At 41.2% G+C, this 16,721-nt stretch overlaps 1 protein-coding gene across 1 annotated transcript in view; it reads right to left on the reverse strand.

Moving 5' to 3' along the window:
• LOC109034654 (uncharacterized) overlaps window positions 1-16,721 on the reverse strand; it is a 71,307-nt gene that overhangs the window by 3,185 nt on the left and 51,401 nt on the right. Inside the window, exons 7-9 of the mRNA XM_072304460.1 lie at window positions 13,801-14,804; window positions 9,197-11,189; window positions 56-309 (exon numbers count right to left, since the gene is read on the reverse strand). Coding sequence (XP_072160561.1) covers window positions 56-309; window positions 9,197-11,189; window positions 13,801-14,804 — 3,251 coding nt within the window. The remainder of the gene's footprint in view (window positions 1-55; window positions 310-9,196; window positions 11,190-13,800; window positions 14,805-16,721) is intronic.

Here is a 16,721-nt window from a genome sequence, read left to right on the forward strand (position 1 = left end):
GGGCGTTCCTGGTTGGTAACTCGCGTGAAAATAAGCTTTTAAAAAAGATGAATACCTGTGCTTGAAATGGTATGAGTTGAGGATTTGGACAATATCATGGTTGCGGACATATGCTGCGATGCGAGATTGGTTGCCCATTAGCACATCGTGAAAGGTTACATTTGTATCACCTATAGGCTCCGACTGCATGGCTTTCAACTCTTCCTGGCACTCATTTATGCTCAGCTCTTTGCTCTTCCATACTGGTTGTCGCTTTTCATCAAACCACAGATCGGCAGCATTTGATTTTATTGCATGCTTTGCAAATACCTATACAACAAAAAATAAACCGATGAATCAGAAACATAGATGATAAAAAAATTCTGAATGTTTGATTCGACCATAAATTGAGCGATGCTTTAAAAATTAAATTTGAAACTATTTCCTCAAACTTTTAAATTTTATGACATTTATTTGGCTCAAAAATCAAATACAGGAAGGCTTGGGCCTAGTATAGTTTTGGCTTTTTTAAGCAGGAAGTGGCTTCATAATTTTTTTTTTTTTTTTTTTTTTTTTTTTATAGAAATCAATATTTATTAGGTTATTTACAAGTTGAAACTATGGGAGACAGGCCATAGCTCGAAGGCCTGTAAATACATTCTGAAAAGAAACCTATATGATTAATTTACATTTTTAGAATAATTTCACCCCTTTAGAATTATGTTCCCTTTGTAGAGTTACATACTATTTACATATTATTATGCAGTTGATACATGATACGGTTTCTTGAGAAGTTTCCTGATGTTTCTTGTTCGTCTTGATTGAATTATGATTTCTTGGTAACCTCGGAATCACCTATTGGTATATCATCGAGGGGGAAGGGGTTGGTAACTAAAGTTATCTGTTGTTCTTCATTCAGTGCTGCTTGTTTGCTTATTAGAATGTTTTTAATGTATTTGTAGACCTCTGTCCAGTTTTTCCTAGAATCTAGCATTATCTTCATTATGTTGTCTGGTGTTATTTTTTCATTCAGTGTTCTTTCTAATGCTTCTTTTTGTTGTTTGTTCTGTTTGCATGAAAAGAAAGTATGTTCTGGTGAGTCATTCTTTGGGTCTTTTTCGATGTCTTTACAAAGCGGGCAATAGGGATCTTCTCTTCGTTTAAAACGATGTAGGTATTCTGCGAAAGCACCATGGCCAGAGAGGAATTGTGTTACATAAAAGTCGGGATTCCCGTGTCTTCTATTAAGCCATAGATGAATTTCAGGTATGATTGTCTTTATCCACTTATTTGGAGATCTTTCCCATTCAAGGTTCCACATTGTCATTTTGTCTTTTTGAATTTCTATGATGTCTTCTTTGTTGTATTTCCGAGTCTTTTCTTTTATTAGTATTTCCTCTGATGGAATTTCGGATATGATGTTAAGGCAAAAATCTGAGGTTGTTCTGTATGCACAACAAAGAGAGATTTTCAGTGGTCTTATTGTTTTCCTGATAGTTTCTCTGTTCTTTTTCAGGTTGCAATCTGTTGCCCACGTGATAATACCATAAAAGATTATGGATAGTACCGCATGGACAAGCAGTTTTCTTTTGATAAATGTGGGGCCGTGAAGATTTGGCATCAATGGGCGGAAGTTAGTTGCCACTTTCTTTGCCTTTTCGCAGACTGCACTAATGTGTTCGGTCATCCTGACCGCCCTTGTGATTTTGAAACCAAGGGAAGTCAGGGATGACCGAGCAGTGATTTGTGCTTCTCCTATCTTCAGTGTAACATCTTTTGCTCTTCTTGGACCATGTAGTAAGATGGCCTCCGTTTTGCTGTCTTCGGTGAATAAATCTTTATTTTCTAATCTCTGTTTAATTTGTTTCGTAATTTTTTCGGTTTTAGATTGAAGATCTTGCTCGTCGAATCCTTCTATTATAAGTAGTGTATCGTCGGCGTACGCTTGTTTAAGACATTCAGGTGTTGTGTTTAGACTAAGTATTTCATCGAATATGAGCAGCCAGATAGTAGGGGAAAGACAGCCTCCTTGCGCTGCACCAGAATTTAGTTTAATCATAAAGTCAGGGAATACTAGGAATCTATCTGTCAAATATGCCTTCATTATTTCGATAAGGTACGCTGGTATTTTCCTTCTGTACATGGTTTCTATTATATCATCCCATCTGACTGCGTTAAATGCATTTTTGATATCTAAATTTAATAGCAATAGAAGTCGTCTTTGTGTGTTGTTGTTTTTCACATGATGATCGTATATCTTTTTGATTCTGAGAATTGCGTCGCTGGTGTTCTTTCCCTTTCTGAAGCCGAATTGTGCGGAGTTTGGTGTAAAGGATTCAGTTAATCTCTTGTTCAGGATGAATTCATAAATTTTAGACATTGAATTAATCATACAGATAGGTCGATAAGCTTTAGGGGAATTATTCTTTTTTGTTGGTTTTGGAAGTAGTGCGAGTCGAGCTGTTTTCCAAGTATTTGGAAAATCACAGTTTTTTAGGATACAGTTCATCATTTCTTTATAGGGCTTGAAATTGGTGTTAATAAACATTTTACTGAGAACAGGTATGATATTATCTGGTCCTGGGGCCTTGTAATTCTTCTGCCTTCTCAGGGCCATATGTAGTTCTTCGTCTGTGATCGAGGGTATATCATCTTCAGGAATCGGTGTTCTTTTCCATTGTGTGTATCCGTGATCTGGGAATAATTTATCGATGGTTTCAAGTAACTCTTGTTTTGTTAGCGAGTTGTTATCGTAAGTTGTTGGTCGTTTCAATTTATTTTTAAATATTTTATATGCTTTCCCCCATACGTCTCTATCTAAGTCTTTAATTATTTCATTCCATTTCTCATGCTTTGATTTATTGATTTTATATTTCAGTTCCTTTTTGAGTTCTTGAAAATTTTGGTGATCTTCTGCTGAGTTCTTTATTCCTTTTTGTTTTCTTGTAATCTTTCTTTGTGCTTTAATGCATTTTTTCTTGATTTGCTTTATTTCTTGATTCCACCAATAAGGTAAGGATTTTGATGTGTCTGAGTTCTTGATTTTAAAGGTTTTGTTTGCGGCCTCGATAATTATTTTTTCACAAAGTATTGGGGAAAGATTAGTATTTTTAAGATAATTAGTTGTGATTTCTTTAACTGCTTTTGAGAAATCTGTATATTTTGTTGGATCAAGTATCCAGTTATTGATTGTTTGACTTTTATTGCTATTATTTTTAAATTGAGAGTTATATTCTAGTATTAGGCCTCTATGGTCACTTAAATTTATCTCATCTATTACTTTAACTTTTAATTTTGGTTCTGTTTCTGGAGTGGCTTCATAATTGGGAGAGGGGGCTTTGAAGACAAGGAGGATATAAAAACAAATTTTGGAAATATTGAGTTATTAATGATTTCAACTAGGTAGGTACAATTACCGGTCTTAAAAGATATTCTGAGAAAAATTCACCACTCAGATCCAACTTTTAAGCATCAAAATGAGTTTGAACTATCTTTCTGTCATGAGGCTCCTTGTAATTTTTAAACTTTGAACACTAATTTCTTTAAATAGCAAAAACTGCACTTAAGTATACCTACACCTTGTGCTCCAAAGTCCCTCAATTTATACATTTTTTCAATGATCATTCCCACAACAAAAGAAATTAATAATATTGAAGTAGGTAATTCATTTTTAATAACTTTATTAGGTATAACGTGCATGAAAGACGCAGGGCCGGATTTACCTACTTGCCGCTCATGGACCACCTGTATTTTGCTGCCCCCTTCTCATTCGTTTTGAAACATCAATAAAAACCATAAAGTGAACGTGCCGGAGGGGGAGGGGTGCATAAGACGCGTTTACTCGTGTTAGACACATTTTATTGCGAAAGCACTGTCGACACTACTAGCAAAAGTTCACGGAACTTAGCGCAAAAGTTAAGTTCCGTAAACCTATCACTGTGTGGACAAGGTCTTCCATTTATAAGAAATGAACGAAAAAATTATGAAAGAACAAACATAAATGTGGTTTAATAATTTTAACCCTCTATGGCATGAATTAATTTTGGATCTATTCTAAGGAAAATTAATCTATTTTGTAGCTTGCATAAAAAAGAGTACCAAATTTGTTTTTTTCAAAATTTTAATGTTAAGGGAATCAATTTTTCAAAAAAAGAAAAAACTAATGAAATTTCGCAAAATCATAGCACAGGGAAAGATTTTTAAAAACCCCGAAATACGTTGTCACGAATTCGAAACGCTATGCCATTGATGGTTAACTGCCGCCGCTGCGCCGCGCTGACCAATGAAGTAGAGTAAAGAATTCGTACAGTCTTGTGGGAGCTATGCGTTTCACGCCAACCGCTGGCTGATGACCGCACTGTGTTTGACGCATGACGCAATGCGTGAAGTATTCACGCGGTCTTGCAGGCGCTAATATGTGTTACGTGCCGACCGCCTTTTCTTTTCCTTTTCATCTCAAGTCCTTGTCATCATTGCTCTCTGCGCCGCGCTGCTCCAGGCAAAATTTTGGTTTGGTTTCTCTCTTAACTCGACTAATAAAAGGTGCTGTCTCTTGTATCACTGAAAGACGATAAATTATAAATTACTATACTCTCAGGAAATGAGAGATTTTGACGCCTCTTTTCGTTTGTAATTTTTTTTCTGAATCCGATTTTTTTTATACCTACATTTAAAAAAATTGCAAAATTTTCCGCCCTCGCCTAAAGCCTTCATGGTCCCATGTGGCCACCCCCTAAATTCGGCCCTGTAAAAGAGAAAGGAAGGGATTTTGGCAACTGAATGGGTAAGTTTTCTCTGAGTAAGGCTGTATGACCCAAGTAGCATTTCTCAACGGAAAAATCGCTATATATTGCGATTTTATCGGCGATAAAATCGCCAGGATCATCAACATCTGAACGATTATCCTCGATCTTATCGCGATAAAATCGTGCTTTTATCGCCGGACAATTTATCGCGATATTTTCGAAATAAAACTCGCGATAAATGGCGATTTAATCTCGATTTCATCGACGAAAATTAATCACGATTTTATCGAGGCAAATATTGCGATTTGTAGCGATTTAATCGCCAAACATCGCAATTTTTAATGCGAAAATATCTCGATATATTACCACCGATACAATCGCGTTAACCAACCGATAGAATACCTATTTATCGCGATCACGGCTACTTGGGGAGAGGCATTAAAACAATGCAAAGATGGCATGGATAAAAAACTGAAAGGGAATTTCAAAATTAAACGTCGATAGGTAGTACAGTTCAAGGAGCAGTGAAAATAGTTCGGAAAACCAAGTTTAGGTATCTCTTACAACAGCTCGATCATTTTGCTCTCGAAGCTTCGGTTGCATCCAGGTGATTGTTTTTCTGCAGAACCACTCCTCTAAATGGTTTAAGGGAACTTCTCAAAATGTTTAAGAGCAGTTCCAAGCCTCCTAATACCTACGCAAGGGTGCACGGAAAGAGGAGATCTGCCCGCTTGAAAGTGACCGCATTTCAGGAAACGGCGACTAGAACTAGACTTCGTTTAGCAATTAGGAACCACGATTCCCGGCTCTTCCGTAGGAACACTATGAACACAGGGAAACACTAATGGAACATACGTTGTTTCCAAATTGAGCCAGAAAAAGTGGTTCCTTGCTGCAAAATTTAGTTCAATTCGTTGGCAGAGACGCGGTGGTTAAGCAGGAACCAGCTTTGTGGTTCTGCAAAACTGAAATGGACGTAAATTCGTGCTAAAGGAAACTATGTTGCGTGCAAGCGGGTGCAAGCCCACAATGCACGTAGTTCCTTTCAGCATATTAATACGTCCCAGTTTTCAATAGCTTGTTTTACAAATGGACTACCTACATTTTGCAATAGGGAACTACTATTTCTGGATCATCTATGAAAACATATCTTTATCTTCTATAGGCACTGTATCTATATGTATACTATAAGCTTCGAGACCTCCTAAATTAGCGTATCTGGTAACGTCTAGTTCCAGCGTTCTACCGCACAGTGTGTCAAAACCCCAATCTAGCTGCTCAAAACCCCCCTTATATCAAGTCAACAAATGGTGTTATTTATGGTCAGAGTGGGTCCACAGGCACCCACTGGTTACGTATCTATCATGGTTATCACAAAAATAAATTTTTTGGTCGCTAAAATGATAGGGATTGCAGCCGGTAAACCTCCAACCTCAATCTCGCCATCAGGAGTGGTGCCACTGTATTGCTTTTTTTTAGAGTACTTCGTGGCGAAAAAGGGTCATTTCTGGATGAAACGAGATGCCAAAGGCCAGAGAAAGGAAATATGACCGTTGATTTCTCCAAAATCATTATTTAAGTATTATAATTGCTCATTGAAAACAGTGCCCAAGACCGTTTACTTTTCCTGGCTTTAATAGAGCCGCAAAAGCGCGGAACTACACGGAACACCATGAAACTTATATGAGAGTGTTCAGAAAACTATCTAGATTTGAAATGTCTTTAGTTTTACTGCTACCTTCCGCAACCTTGAGAATAAGAGCACATTTTGTTCGGCGATTCCTAGTGTAAAAGCGAGCGGGCGGCGTTTTGCGATCTCCCCCTACAGGCTGTCACAGGTGAAGTGAGACGGAGGCAGCATCTCACCACGCGCGCTCGGTCCCCTGATTTGAGTGAGCCTTATCATGAGGCTTTTCACCGATCAGATAAGACAGTGTGGTGGCTCAGTTGATTGCTTCTTTCATTATTACTTGCATGATCGGGGTTCAAATCCCGAGCAGATCAATTTTTTGAAATTTTATTTTCTATTTCATTACGATTTTCCCATTATCTATACTGTCATGGAAGGGGGAGGGGGTCCTCATAAATACAAAGTTGCATCGTATTTTTAACAAGTTTCTTGTATGATTTGAAACAGACTTTCTTATTTATTTCTAATGAGGAAAGGTTTCGGGCATGGTTTATGAAACGTAGGAAAATGAAAAGGGGGGGGGGGGGGGGCTCGCCGAAATTTTCCTTTACTGGCAAACATTTTGAAAATATTATCTTTGACTTATCACTTAGAGTTGCCGAAACGTATCATTTTAATAATATGGAATTCATATTTCTTTGGATGGCCAAATGAGAAATTCGCCATTTTGAAGTGGAATGCATAAGCCCAAGACATCCTCCAGGACTTATTTTGGATCGGAAAACACAATTTGACTAATTTTTGGGGTTCATCAGGTCACATAAGGCGCCTAAAACTTAGTTGGAATTTTACGATTTTTACATGATTTGAACAGGATTTTTAGATGGCCGCCATTTTGAAAATTTTGATGACTAAGTTTTGAAATTTTAGGTGAACCTTCTTCAAGCTTACACTAATGCCTGTGCGAAATTTGGTGGTTATCCGACCAAATTTAGAGACGTGAAGAGGTTTTGAGCAGCTAGATTGGGGTTTTGACACACTGTGTACCGGGCCGATTTTCATGATTTTTGCGGCTTTCGACGGGCAACTGTATCTTGATGAGCCCGCTTTATTCAGATTTTGAAAAAGGGACCCAGGTTTTTTTTATTTACGTGGTAAAGTAGCGAATTCTCCCATTTAAACAATGTAAATTTTTAGTTTTGTCATAATTCGTTTGAGCGTTCTACTGAGCCAATTTCCATGATTTTTGCGGTTATCGACAGGTGAGGGCCCTTAGATGGGCCCGCAGTAATCAGAATTTGAAAAGAGGACCCAGGTTTTTTTACCTATATTAGAGGAGACCAGAAAACATAGAAAGGGGGGGGGGAATTTGAAATTTTCGCCAATGAAAAATAACGTGAATTTCAAATTTAGCGGAAAATTGAAGTAAGCGGGAATTGTTAAATCTTGGTCTGTTAGTAGGGGAAGTGAATCGAAAGGTTTGTTCTTTTGCTACTGACTATTCAAAAGGGGCGAAACGCTCCGCTCCGTTCCGTTCCGTTTTAGTCTTGGCGTGAAGTTTGAAATAAGTGCCGCTTTTTTCATTCGATTCTTATTGGCCCAATTGCTCCCGGCCAGAGGGAGATTGAATAGAGAGAGTCGGGTATGAAAATCTTTTCATTTTTTTTGTCGTTCTTTTGTCGATGCGGGCCTCAGAGAACGCGAAGTGCCCTCTGGAGGTTGGGCCGCGTAGCGGCCAGGGGGCATAGCCCCTTAGTATTCGAATAGATAGACTAAGGGCACATTAGTTGTTGAATGAGTTAGAAACAGTAGTTCCTTATTGCAAAACGTAGTTCGACTGGGAATCTCATGATCACCGCGTATCGGTTAACGATTGCTTATGGAGACCTATGCGCCGTTTCCCCAAAACGATCGCTCCGATGGCAAAACAAGGTACCTATTCTTTCAACAGCCAAAGAGCAGTTTTCCGACTTTCTCACAAACTCTGGTTCCTTTTAAAATAATGCCATCCATTTACCTACTGATTCTAAAATGAGCTGAAAAAATGATTTGTAATTGTAAAATGTAGTCCGTGGACAGAGAGCATGAACCCTACGCTCTCAACAGCGAGTCGATAGAATCAGGTCAGTCCGATGATAAGATGTTCTTTGGAATTTCCCGATCCGGCGAATTATTCCCCTGATTTGTTGTTTCACTACTTTCAAATTATTTCCCCAAATTATGCGCTGCTATGTTGCATAGCCCCCCCCCCCTCCCATCAGCATAAAAACGATGTAATCGTGGGGAACAGCAGAGTGGGATAAGTAAATTGGGGGAATCTTTTGACAACACGCACAGCCCTCTCCACTGTTGTCAAAAGATAATGATACTCAACTTTCCTAACGATATGACTTGCGGCAATCTAGAGTACCTGTTTAGGGAGAGTATGGTCACTGCGGTTACAACCTCTAATTATTATTTAGATATCTATTCTAGCTATCTTAGGCTGAATAGAGGCCTTCTATGGCCCAAAAATGGCGGGCGCAGTAAGTAGATATAAGGAAAAACAAAATGACTCAAAATGTAGTTTTACTTACGTATCGCAACAAAACTTTACTCAATTTACGTAGTTTTACGGCCAACCGTGTGCTACTTTCGAGAAAATGCATCTTAGATATAGTAAGGTTGGCAGCAAGTGCGGATGGTGATAACCGTCAAAATTGGCAATGGTCCTTCTATCCTCATAAAGCGACACAAATTGCCGCCATTTTTGAGCTCTAAGCCCTCCATGGGGCCCGCCCAGTGTTCCATACTCTCCCTTTGAAGGTACTCCAGGTCTTTCAACCTGATTAAAAGTGCCTACCTCTATAGTGCCGAAGTAGAGATCGTTCTGGCGGCGAACTCGGGCCCCCTCGACGTCCATCAACTTGAGGAGCCTGTGGCGGAATGAGAGCTCAAGGGCACCGTGTGGGGCGTCCGCCTGGTAGACGAAGCTCACGAAGCTCGGATCCGTGAAATTGTACTCGAGGAGGGTGCGCAGGCACTTGAAGTTGCTCTTGCCGGCCGCCTCATGGAGGGCCGTCTTCCAGCTGGGGTCCTTGATGTCGACACGGGCCCCGAACTTGAGGAGCGCCTCTACGACGCTAGTCTCCCCCTTCAGCGCTGCGTCGAAGAGGGGCGTCCGCCCCGTGTCGCATACGGCGTCCACGTTTGCGCCGGAGAGGAGAAGGAACTCAGTTACCTCGGCGAACCCGTTGGCGGCCGCCTCGTGGAGGGCCGTGCGGCGGTCCTCGCTACGGGCGTCGACATCGGCCCCATGACCCAGCGCGAACTCGACCAAGTTACCGTGTCCGCGTCGTGCCGCCGTGAAGAGGAGCGTTGGGTCCCTGATCGTGGCTTCCGTGATAGCCGACGAGTTCGCTAGGAGGGTCTTGATGATCTCCAGCCAGCCCTCCTCAGCCGCCCTCAGGAACAGCTCGTGGTCGTCGACGTCGTGTACATTGGAGGCAACGAACGCCTTAAGTGCGTTTAGATTAACGCACTCGAATGCGTCCTCGACCGGGGTTTTTCCGCGCCCGCACCTGGCTCTGGGATCCGCGCCGGCACTCAGCAACAGCGACACCATCTCTTCGGATGAATATCGAGCCGCCGTGTGAAGCGGTGTCGCCGAAAAGAACCCGCTGCCGAGCAACTCGTTGATCTGTGTCCCATGCTCGAGCAACCGCAGCACGATCGGCTTCGAGTTCTTGCGGATGGCGCCGAGCAGCAGCTCCGCGTTTCCCACGTCATCCTTATCCACCATGAACGCTTTATCTAGCAGCTGCCTTACAATGTTGTCGTACTCGCCGTCGTCTTGACACACGGCCATGCGGAACGCCCGCTTGTTGTTGACGTTATCGACGGCGGGGGCGAACTTGAGAACGCACTCTACGATGGCGCCCGAGCCCTGCTCAATAGCCAACTGCAAGACGGTGATGCCGAAGAAAGCCGTAGCGTTGACGTCGGCCCCGCTCTCTAGGAGGAGCTGCACCATCTCGCCGTTGCGCTTCTCAACGGCGATATGGAGGGGAGTGGCGCCGCCCAAACAGGAGCTCGAGAGTGCGGTGGCGTTAACCATGGCGCCCTTTGCCAGAAGGAGACGAACCACATCCTCGTTCCCGTTCTCCACGGCTAGGTGGAGTGGAGTCGAGCCGTCCTTCATCCTACCGTTCGGATCGGCACCTGCGTCGAGGAGAGCTTGGACGACGGGCAGGAAGCCCTTTTGAGCCGCGACGTGGAGAGCAGTCGAACCGTCGTTACGGAGCGTCGCGATGTTGGCGCCGCGGGTGAGAAGCAGTCGAACTAGAGTCTCGTTGCCCCGCTCTATAGCTAAATGAAGGAATGTTCCGCCTTTGACGTGTCTATACCGAATGTCCGGCCTCAGGGAGAGTATATGGTCGATTAAAGTCCGGTGTTCTTCGATTAGGGCCGTCTGGACATGGTTGATGTGGAATTTTGCCTCGTAGTGGACGACGGCACGACTACCTAGCAGGACAGGGACGATGTCGTTGTTGAATCGTTCTGCGTAGATGAACTTGGAGCCAGCGACGGCTTCCTGGTCGACGATCAGCTCGACGATCTCCACCCGATCTTCGTCGATTGCTTGATCCAGGACCGGGTACGTTTCATCCTTGCAGAGGACCTGGAGGGGATTGCCGACTAAAGAAAGGAAGTCTTCCGAGATGACTGCCTTGAGCGCTTCCGGATACAGCGCGAAGCCTGTCGCTTGAGGCTGATGAGATTGCGAATCATACGGTGTTCCCTGGTAGACGACGAAGATTAGGCACTGGTGTTTGCGCTGGTCGCACGCCATTGGGCTGAAACAAAATTAGAAAGGAAGGAAGGATGAGTGAGCTTGAAGAAATAAAATCAACAAAACTAGAATATTGTTGATATTTCCAAACCTCGACGCCTAATTTGCCTCTAGTTACGAGGAGACATTTACTGGGGACATTTTACTTTTCTTCGGAGCTCAGAAACAAAAGTATACCGATGGCTGAGGTGCAAAACCACGTACAAGCGTTTGCGACGTTCTTCAAATAAATAGAATATGAACAGAGATTTTAAAACACCACGAAGGAAATATGTGGTTTCGCACTGATCTACTTTTAATGAATCGAACAATATTCCGCTGTGATAGAAGGTGACATTCGTCCTTGTTTCCTAACTTATGAGAGGCATGTAATTATTTAGCAGAGACACCCTATGACTCATCTGAGAAAGCGGGAAATAGTTCTACCTTTTAAGTGGCGAAGCTACCTGAGATAGTCCAATGAGGCGCATTTGGAGGAAACGGCGCATGAGTGCAGTTTTTGCTATTTCGAGATTACTTTGATCTGTGTGGCAGATAGAAAGTTCAAGCCGACTATTTGATGTTTAAAAAAAAAACGCGTCACAATTCAGGTGATCTATAGGATTTTCCGTTGTTTCTTACAACTCGCTATGCAGATAAATCCGTTCTGCTAATAGTGTTGTACAATTTTAGGACAAGGAAGGTAGACGATTTCGCGTTCACCATCTCAATCTCTTGAGAGACTTGAACGGGGATAAGAAAGTAAGCGATCAAGATAGGCTCCCAAATTTTCACCCCCCCCCCTCTCACCATATGCGATAAAAAGAATCGATCAAAAGCTGCGTCGGTGGTGGGTTCTCAAGAAAAGAGCGAGATAGAATTCCCTGCAAAATGCAAGCGTGAACAGGGAATTCGTGCGTATTGTAAATCTTAGATGGGATTAAACGATTAGGCTTTGGGTGTAAGCTCGACACTCGATTCCTTCTCACTGAGTGCTAATAGTGTATGACGTCACGATTAAATCAATCCCAGCGATTAGATACGACGTTTTTGAAAGCAAAACTATGCTCGAGACTCAAAACAATCCGAATCGGTAACTATTTAAATTTTCCGCACGTGCGTATAGTGCCTCATAATTTTGAAGGCGACTTGTTGAACCGCGACACGACGGCACACAGTGGATCGAATCAATCAGAGAGGTCGGACATGATATTTTGGACTAAAGCTGGAAATTTTCATGTTTATTTCGTCAATTTTCAAACTGCAAGGAGTGCCTCTCGAAGAAAAGTTCACGAGAAAACCAATAGAACCACTTTCAGAATCTCCAAGTTTTGTATAAACGGAGTTATAAGCGTTTAAAGTTTCCAAATTTAGTCCGACCTCTTCTATTGACTCGATCAACTGTGCGGCACAGTGATTGTTGATCTTTGCTCTCCTGCATCGTGTATGTACACATTTTGTGTGTTGCGTGCAAGGTAGATTTACACAGGTATGGACAAGTTGAAAATTCCCCATGAGCCTCAGTACGTGTCACATGACTATAGGACGTAGGTTAAGGGGCCCGTTTTTTAATTAAATTACAATCAAATTAACATTCAAACGTTTGTGCGCTTAAACGTTAAAATGAATATCGCATTATCAAAATTGTGCAAAAAATCACACGAACGATCAATCGAACGATAAACCGAACATAATAAATCAAAATAATCAAAACATACAAAATGACGGAAGTTAAGGGGCCGTTGGAGAGCCAATCAGAGGCCAGTTGTTTAGTTCTGTCCATACCTGTGTAAATCTACCTTGTGTTGCGTGAGACTCTCTTAGCTGATGAGAGAAACTAAAACATCAAATCTCTCCTGTTTGATAAACATAGATAGAATTAGGAGTTGATCATTGATTAAAGCCTCTTTCCAAGCCATTTCTTTGATACATTGTTCTCGTTGGTCACTTAATCCCAAGATACATTCATATTTTTCAGCAAATTTTTGGTTGAAAGGTTTGGTAAGTTGGTAAATGAGCGGTTTTGGTAAATAATCGTGCACTTTTTCGTTTCTTACTTTTTTTTCTGCATGAAATAAGAACCCTCCTTAAGCCTTTAAGTGAATTTTCGGTCAAGAAGCACCCAGCTCGCATCGACGAAGTCATTAAACCAATAACGTGATTATGGTCAGATTTTTTAGAATTTCTTGACTTTTTACGGTTCTTGACAAACAGAGTGTCTACTCAGTTTATCCTGACTTTAAAGGGGAAAGATTATTTTTTTTTTTTTTTTTTTATTTAATTTTGTAATTACACATATTGAATTACAACTTATATTACTAGACCTTACGAGTCTTTACAAATTTTCCTTTAAGCCTAATATAATAAAAAAGAAATAAACACCGCTTTATGGATTAAATTAATGAGAATGAAAATGAAGGATGAACAAATGAGATAGAAGTAAAATCCTGTAAAAAGCGGGAGAAAAACTAACTGATATTAACTATAATTATTCCTAGAACTAGATTCTAGAGAATTTTTCTACTAACTATGCTTTCGCCCTGTCAGTCGACTAAGACTGGTAAGGGCCAGAGGCACGAGCCTAACACCGACGGAAATGAGCTGTGCTCAACTCATGTGGTTTGCGTCTTTTTAACCTCCGGGTCTCGGAGCCCCAATCCAAAAGCGCTATTGCTTCGGGATTGGGGTGACCGCCCAGTCTCTCTTCATATCTATTGTACATACGTGAGATGTACATGTCCATCTCTTCGATCCCGAGCTCATCTCTAATATCGATGTTACGCTCGTACCACCTGGCCCCTGCCATTTGTCTGAGTATTTTATTTTGAATTGTCTCAATAATTTTGAGATTGGAACTGGCGGCACACGCCCAAATCTGGCAGCCGTATACCCAGATTGGCCTTAACATTGATTTATAAAGTAAAACTTTATTTTTTAGCTTTAATTTAGATCGCTTTCCGAGAAGCCATAGCATCTGTCTGTGCTTTAAGTCAATTTGCTTTTTCTTATTTAGAATATGCTCCTTCCATTTTAACTTACAGTCCATGGTAAGGCCGAGGTAAGGAGCCTTTTGCGCATGGGGAATAGCAATTTTATTTAGGATCACAGGGACATAAACATATGGTCTTAAGGTAAAGACCACGTTAACTGATTTGGTGGCGTTAAGCGCCGTGCGATCGCGCTCAGTCCAATCCTGGATGTCGTCCAGGCACTCTTGGATGTTAGTGACTGTCTCCTCATATGTGGGCGCGGAGGACGCAACGGCCGTGTCGTCCGCAAAGATCCCAATTTTCCCTTTTTTAGGTTTTGGTACGTCAGCTGTAAAGAGACTAAAGATTAGGGGGGAGAGTACTGAACCTTGAGGTACCCCTGCTCTTATTTTCCTAAATTCAGAGTAAGAGTCTTCAAATCGAACCCTAAAAGATCTATCTGCTAAGTAGGACATTATTAATTGCACGTGGTTCCCAGGCAAGAATTTAGAAAGTTTAAATGCCACTTTAGAATGCCAGACTTTGTCAAATGCCTGGGCGACATCCAAGAAAACTACATTACAAAACTGTTTCTCCTCTAGCGCCTTTTCAATATAAGAAGAGATCCGGTGTAATTGTTCTATTGTGCTATGTTTAGCCCTGAAACCAAACTGCTCATTAGGAAGTAACTTTTTCTTATTTACAATTGTCAGTAAACGTTTAATATATAACTTCTCGAAAAGTTTGCATATCAGGGGAAGTAAGGAGATAGGGCGGTACGAACTAGGGGCTGAAGGAGGTTTTCCGGATTTTAAAATAACAATCACCTCAGCCAATTTCCATTGACTAGGGATGTATTTCAATGACAATGCTGCATTAAAGAGTGCTTCTAATTTTTTGATTGCCGCAGGAGGAAGTTGCTTGAGGATAATTGCTGAGATAAGATCAAAACCTGGACTTTTCTTGATTTTTGTTTTATATTTAATTTCCTTGAAAATTTCGTCATATGTAATTTTGTTGATTTTTTCTGCAGGGAGAAAATTAATATTACCAACTTCTTCCTCTAGTTCGCATTCCTTCTCTGGAGATTCGCAGGGGTTAGGTTGAAATACTTTTTCAAGGTGATCGGCAATAGTATGGGCTTTTTCCTGGCTATTATTTGCCCATTCACCGTCCGGTTTTCTAATTGGGAAGCTAGCTAGGAAAGGACGTTTTAGGGATTTTGTCGCTTTCCAAAGGGTGTAATTATTAGCTTCGCTTGGGCTGAGATTAGCTACAAATTTTTCAAATTTTTCATTACGAAATTCATTAATACGTTTCTCCACTGCCTTGTTTAGTCTATTGTAGAGATTTTTATCAGATTCATGGTGAGTAATCCTTCTCCTCCTTCCCGCTTTGTTTTTACGGTCAATAAGGCTGAGTATTTCCTTTGGAAGAGTGCATTTATGATGAAAATTATTAAAAGTTCTAGCAACCGGCGTGCTTGCTTTTGCAGCCTCTTGGATGCTCGAAATTAATGACTCTGCCTCCTTATTAAGTGTGGAGCAGTCGTTTATTGAAGTTGAGTTATTAATACGGGAAGTTAATAATTCTCGAAATTTTTTCCAGTCTGTTTGAGTAGAAATTAGACAGGGTGGGCGTTTAACTAATACTGGAGTAGCAAATATAGATAAGAAAACCGGCACATGATCTTTTTTTCCCTCTAACACATTGCAAGAAGTTTTGTTATTGAGATTGAGATTATTGAAGATGAAAAAATCAATTACGTCTGGCTCTTTCAATGGATTACCTGGATAGAAGGTGGGTTTACCCGGAGAGATAAAATCACCTCCGATAAGATTGACTGCAGTTTCAAGATTATCACCTTTCGGGTTAGTTAATCTCGAACCCCATCTGACGTTTTTACAGTTGAAGTCCCCCCCGATAAGAAAGCGAGGACCCAATTTATCAAGTAGACCAGAATAGTCGTCAACTGAGCATCGATGACGTGGTGGAGCGTATAACGCGCTGACATTAAATGGCCCTAGCGATGACTCAATTTGAATAATCACCGCTTGGAAACGTTCTTCTTCTACAATTTCGAGAACAGAGTGTTTAATGTTTTCCCTGATAGCAATAGAGGCTCCCCCCCTAGCGTTATTAGAAGGATGTCGTGAATTATAAAATCTATATCCTTTCAAGTATCCTCTCGATTCCCTGGCAAAATGGGTTTCAGAGAACAATGCTATATCTACGCGTAATTTTGCCATTTTTTCACTAAATTCTAAGAGTTTAGCAGGTTTTAATCCATTCGCATTCCATGCGATAAGATTAAGAATGCTTTCATTTTTGTTGTTCATTTTATCGAGAACTCAACACTCGGCTCATAAGAGCCTGTTCGTATTTTTCCTGTCTCTTACTCATCTCCTCTAGTTGCTTCCTTAATGATTCAATGGTCATTAAGAGTTGACTTATGAGCTCTTCCTGTTGATTAGAGGGTTTCGGGCCGGATACTGCGTCGGCGAAGCTAACTCCTTGTTTAATAGCACTAGGAGGATTTTTTCCCCCTTTTTTCTTTTTATTTGGTTTATCTGGGAAGTTAGGAAAAT

This window comes from Bemisia tabaci, chromosome 9, assembly GCF_918797505.1.
Source record: "Bemisia tabaci chromosome 9, PGI_BMITA_v3".
NCBI classification, from domain to species: domain Eukaryota; kingdom Metazoa; phylum Arthropoda; class Insecta; order Hemiptera; family Aleyrodidae; genus Bemisia; species Bemisia tabaci.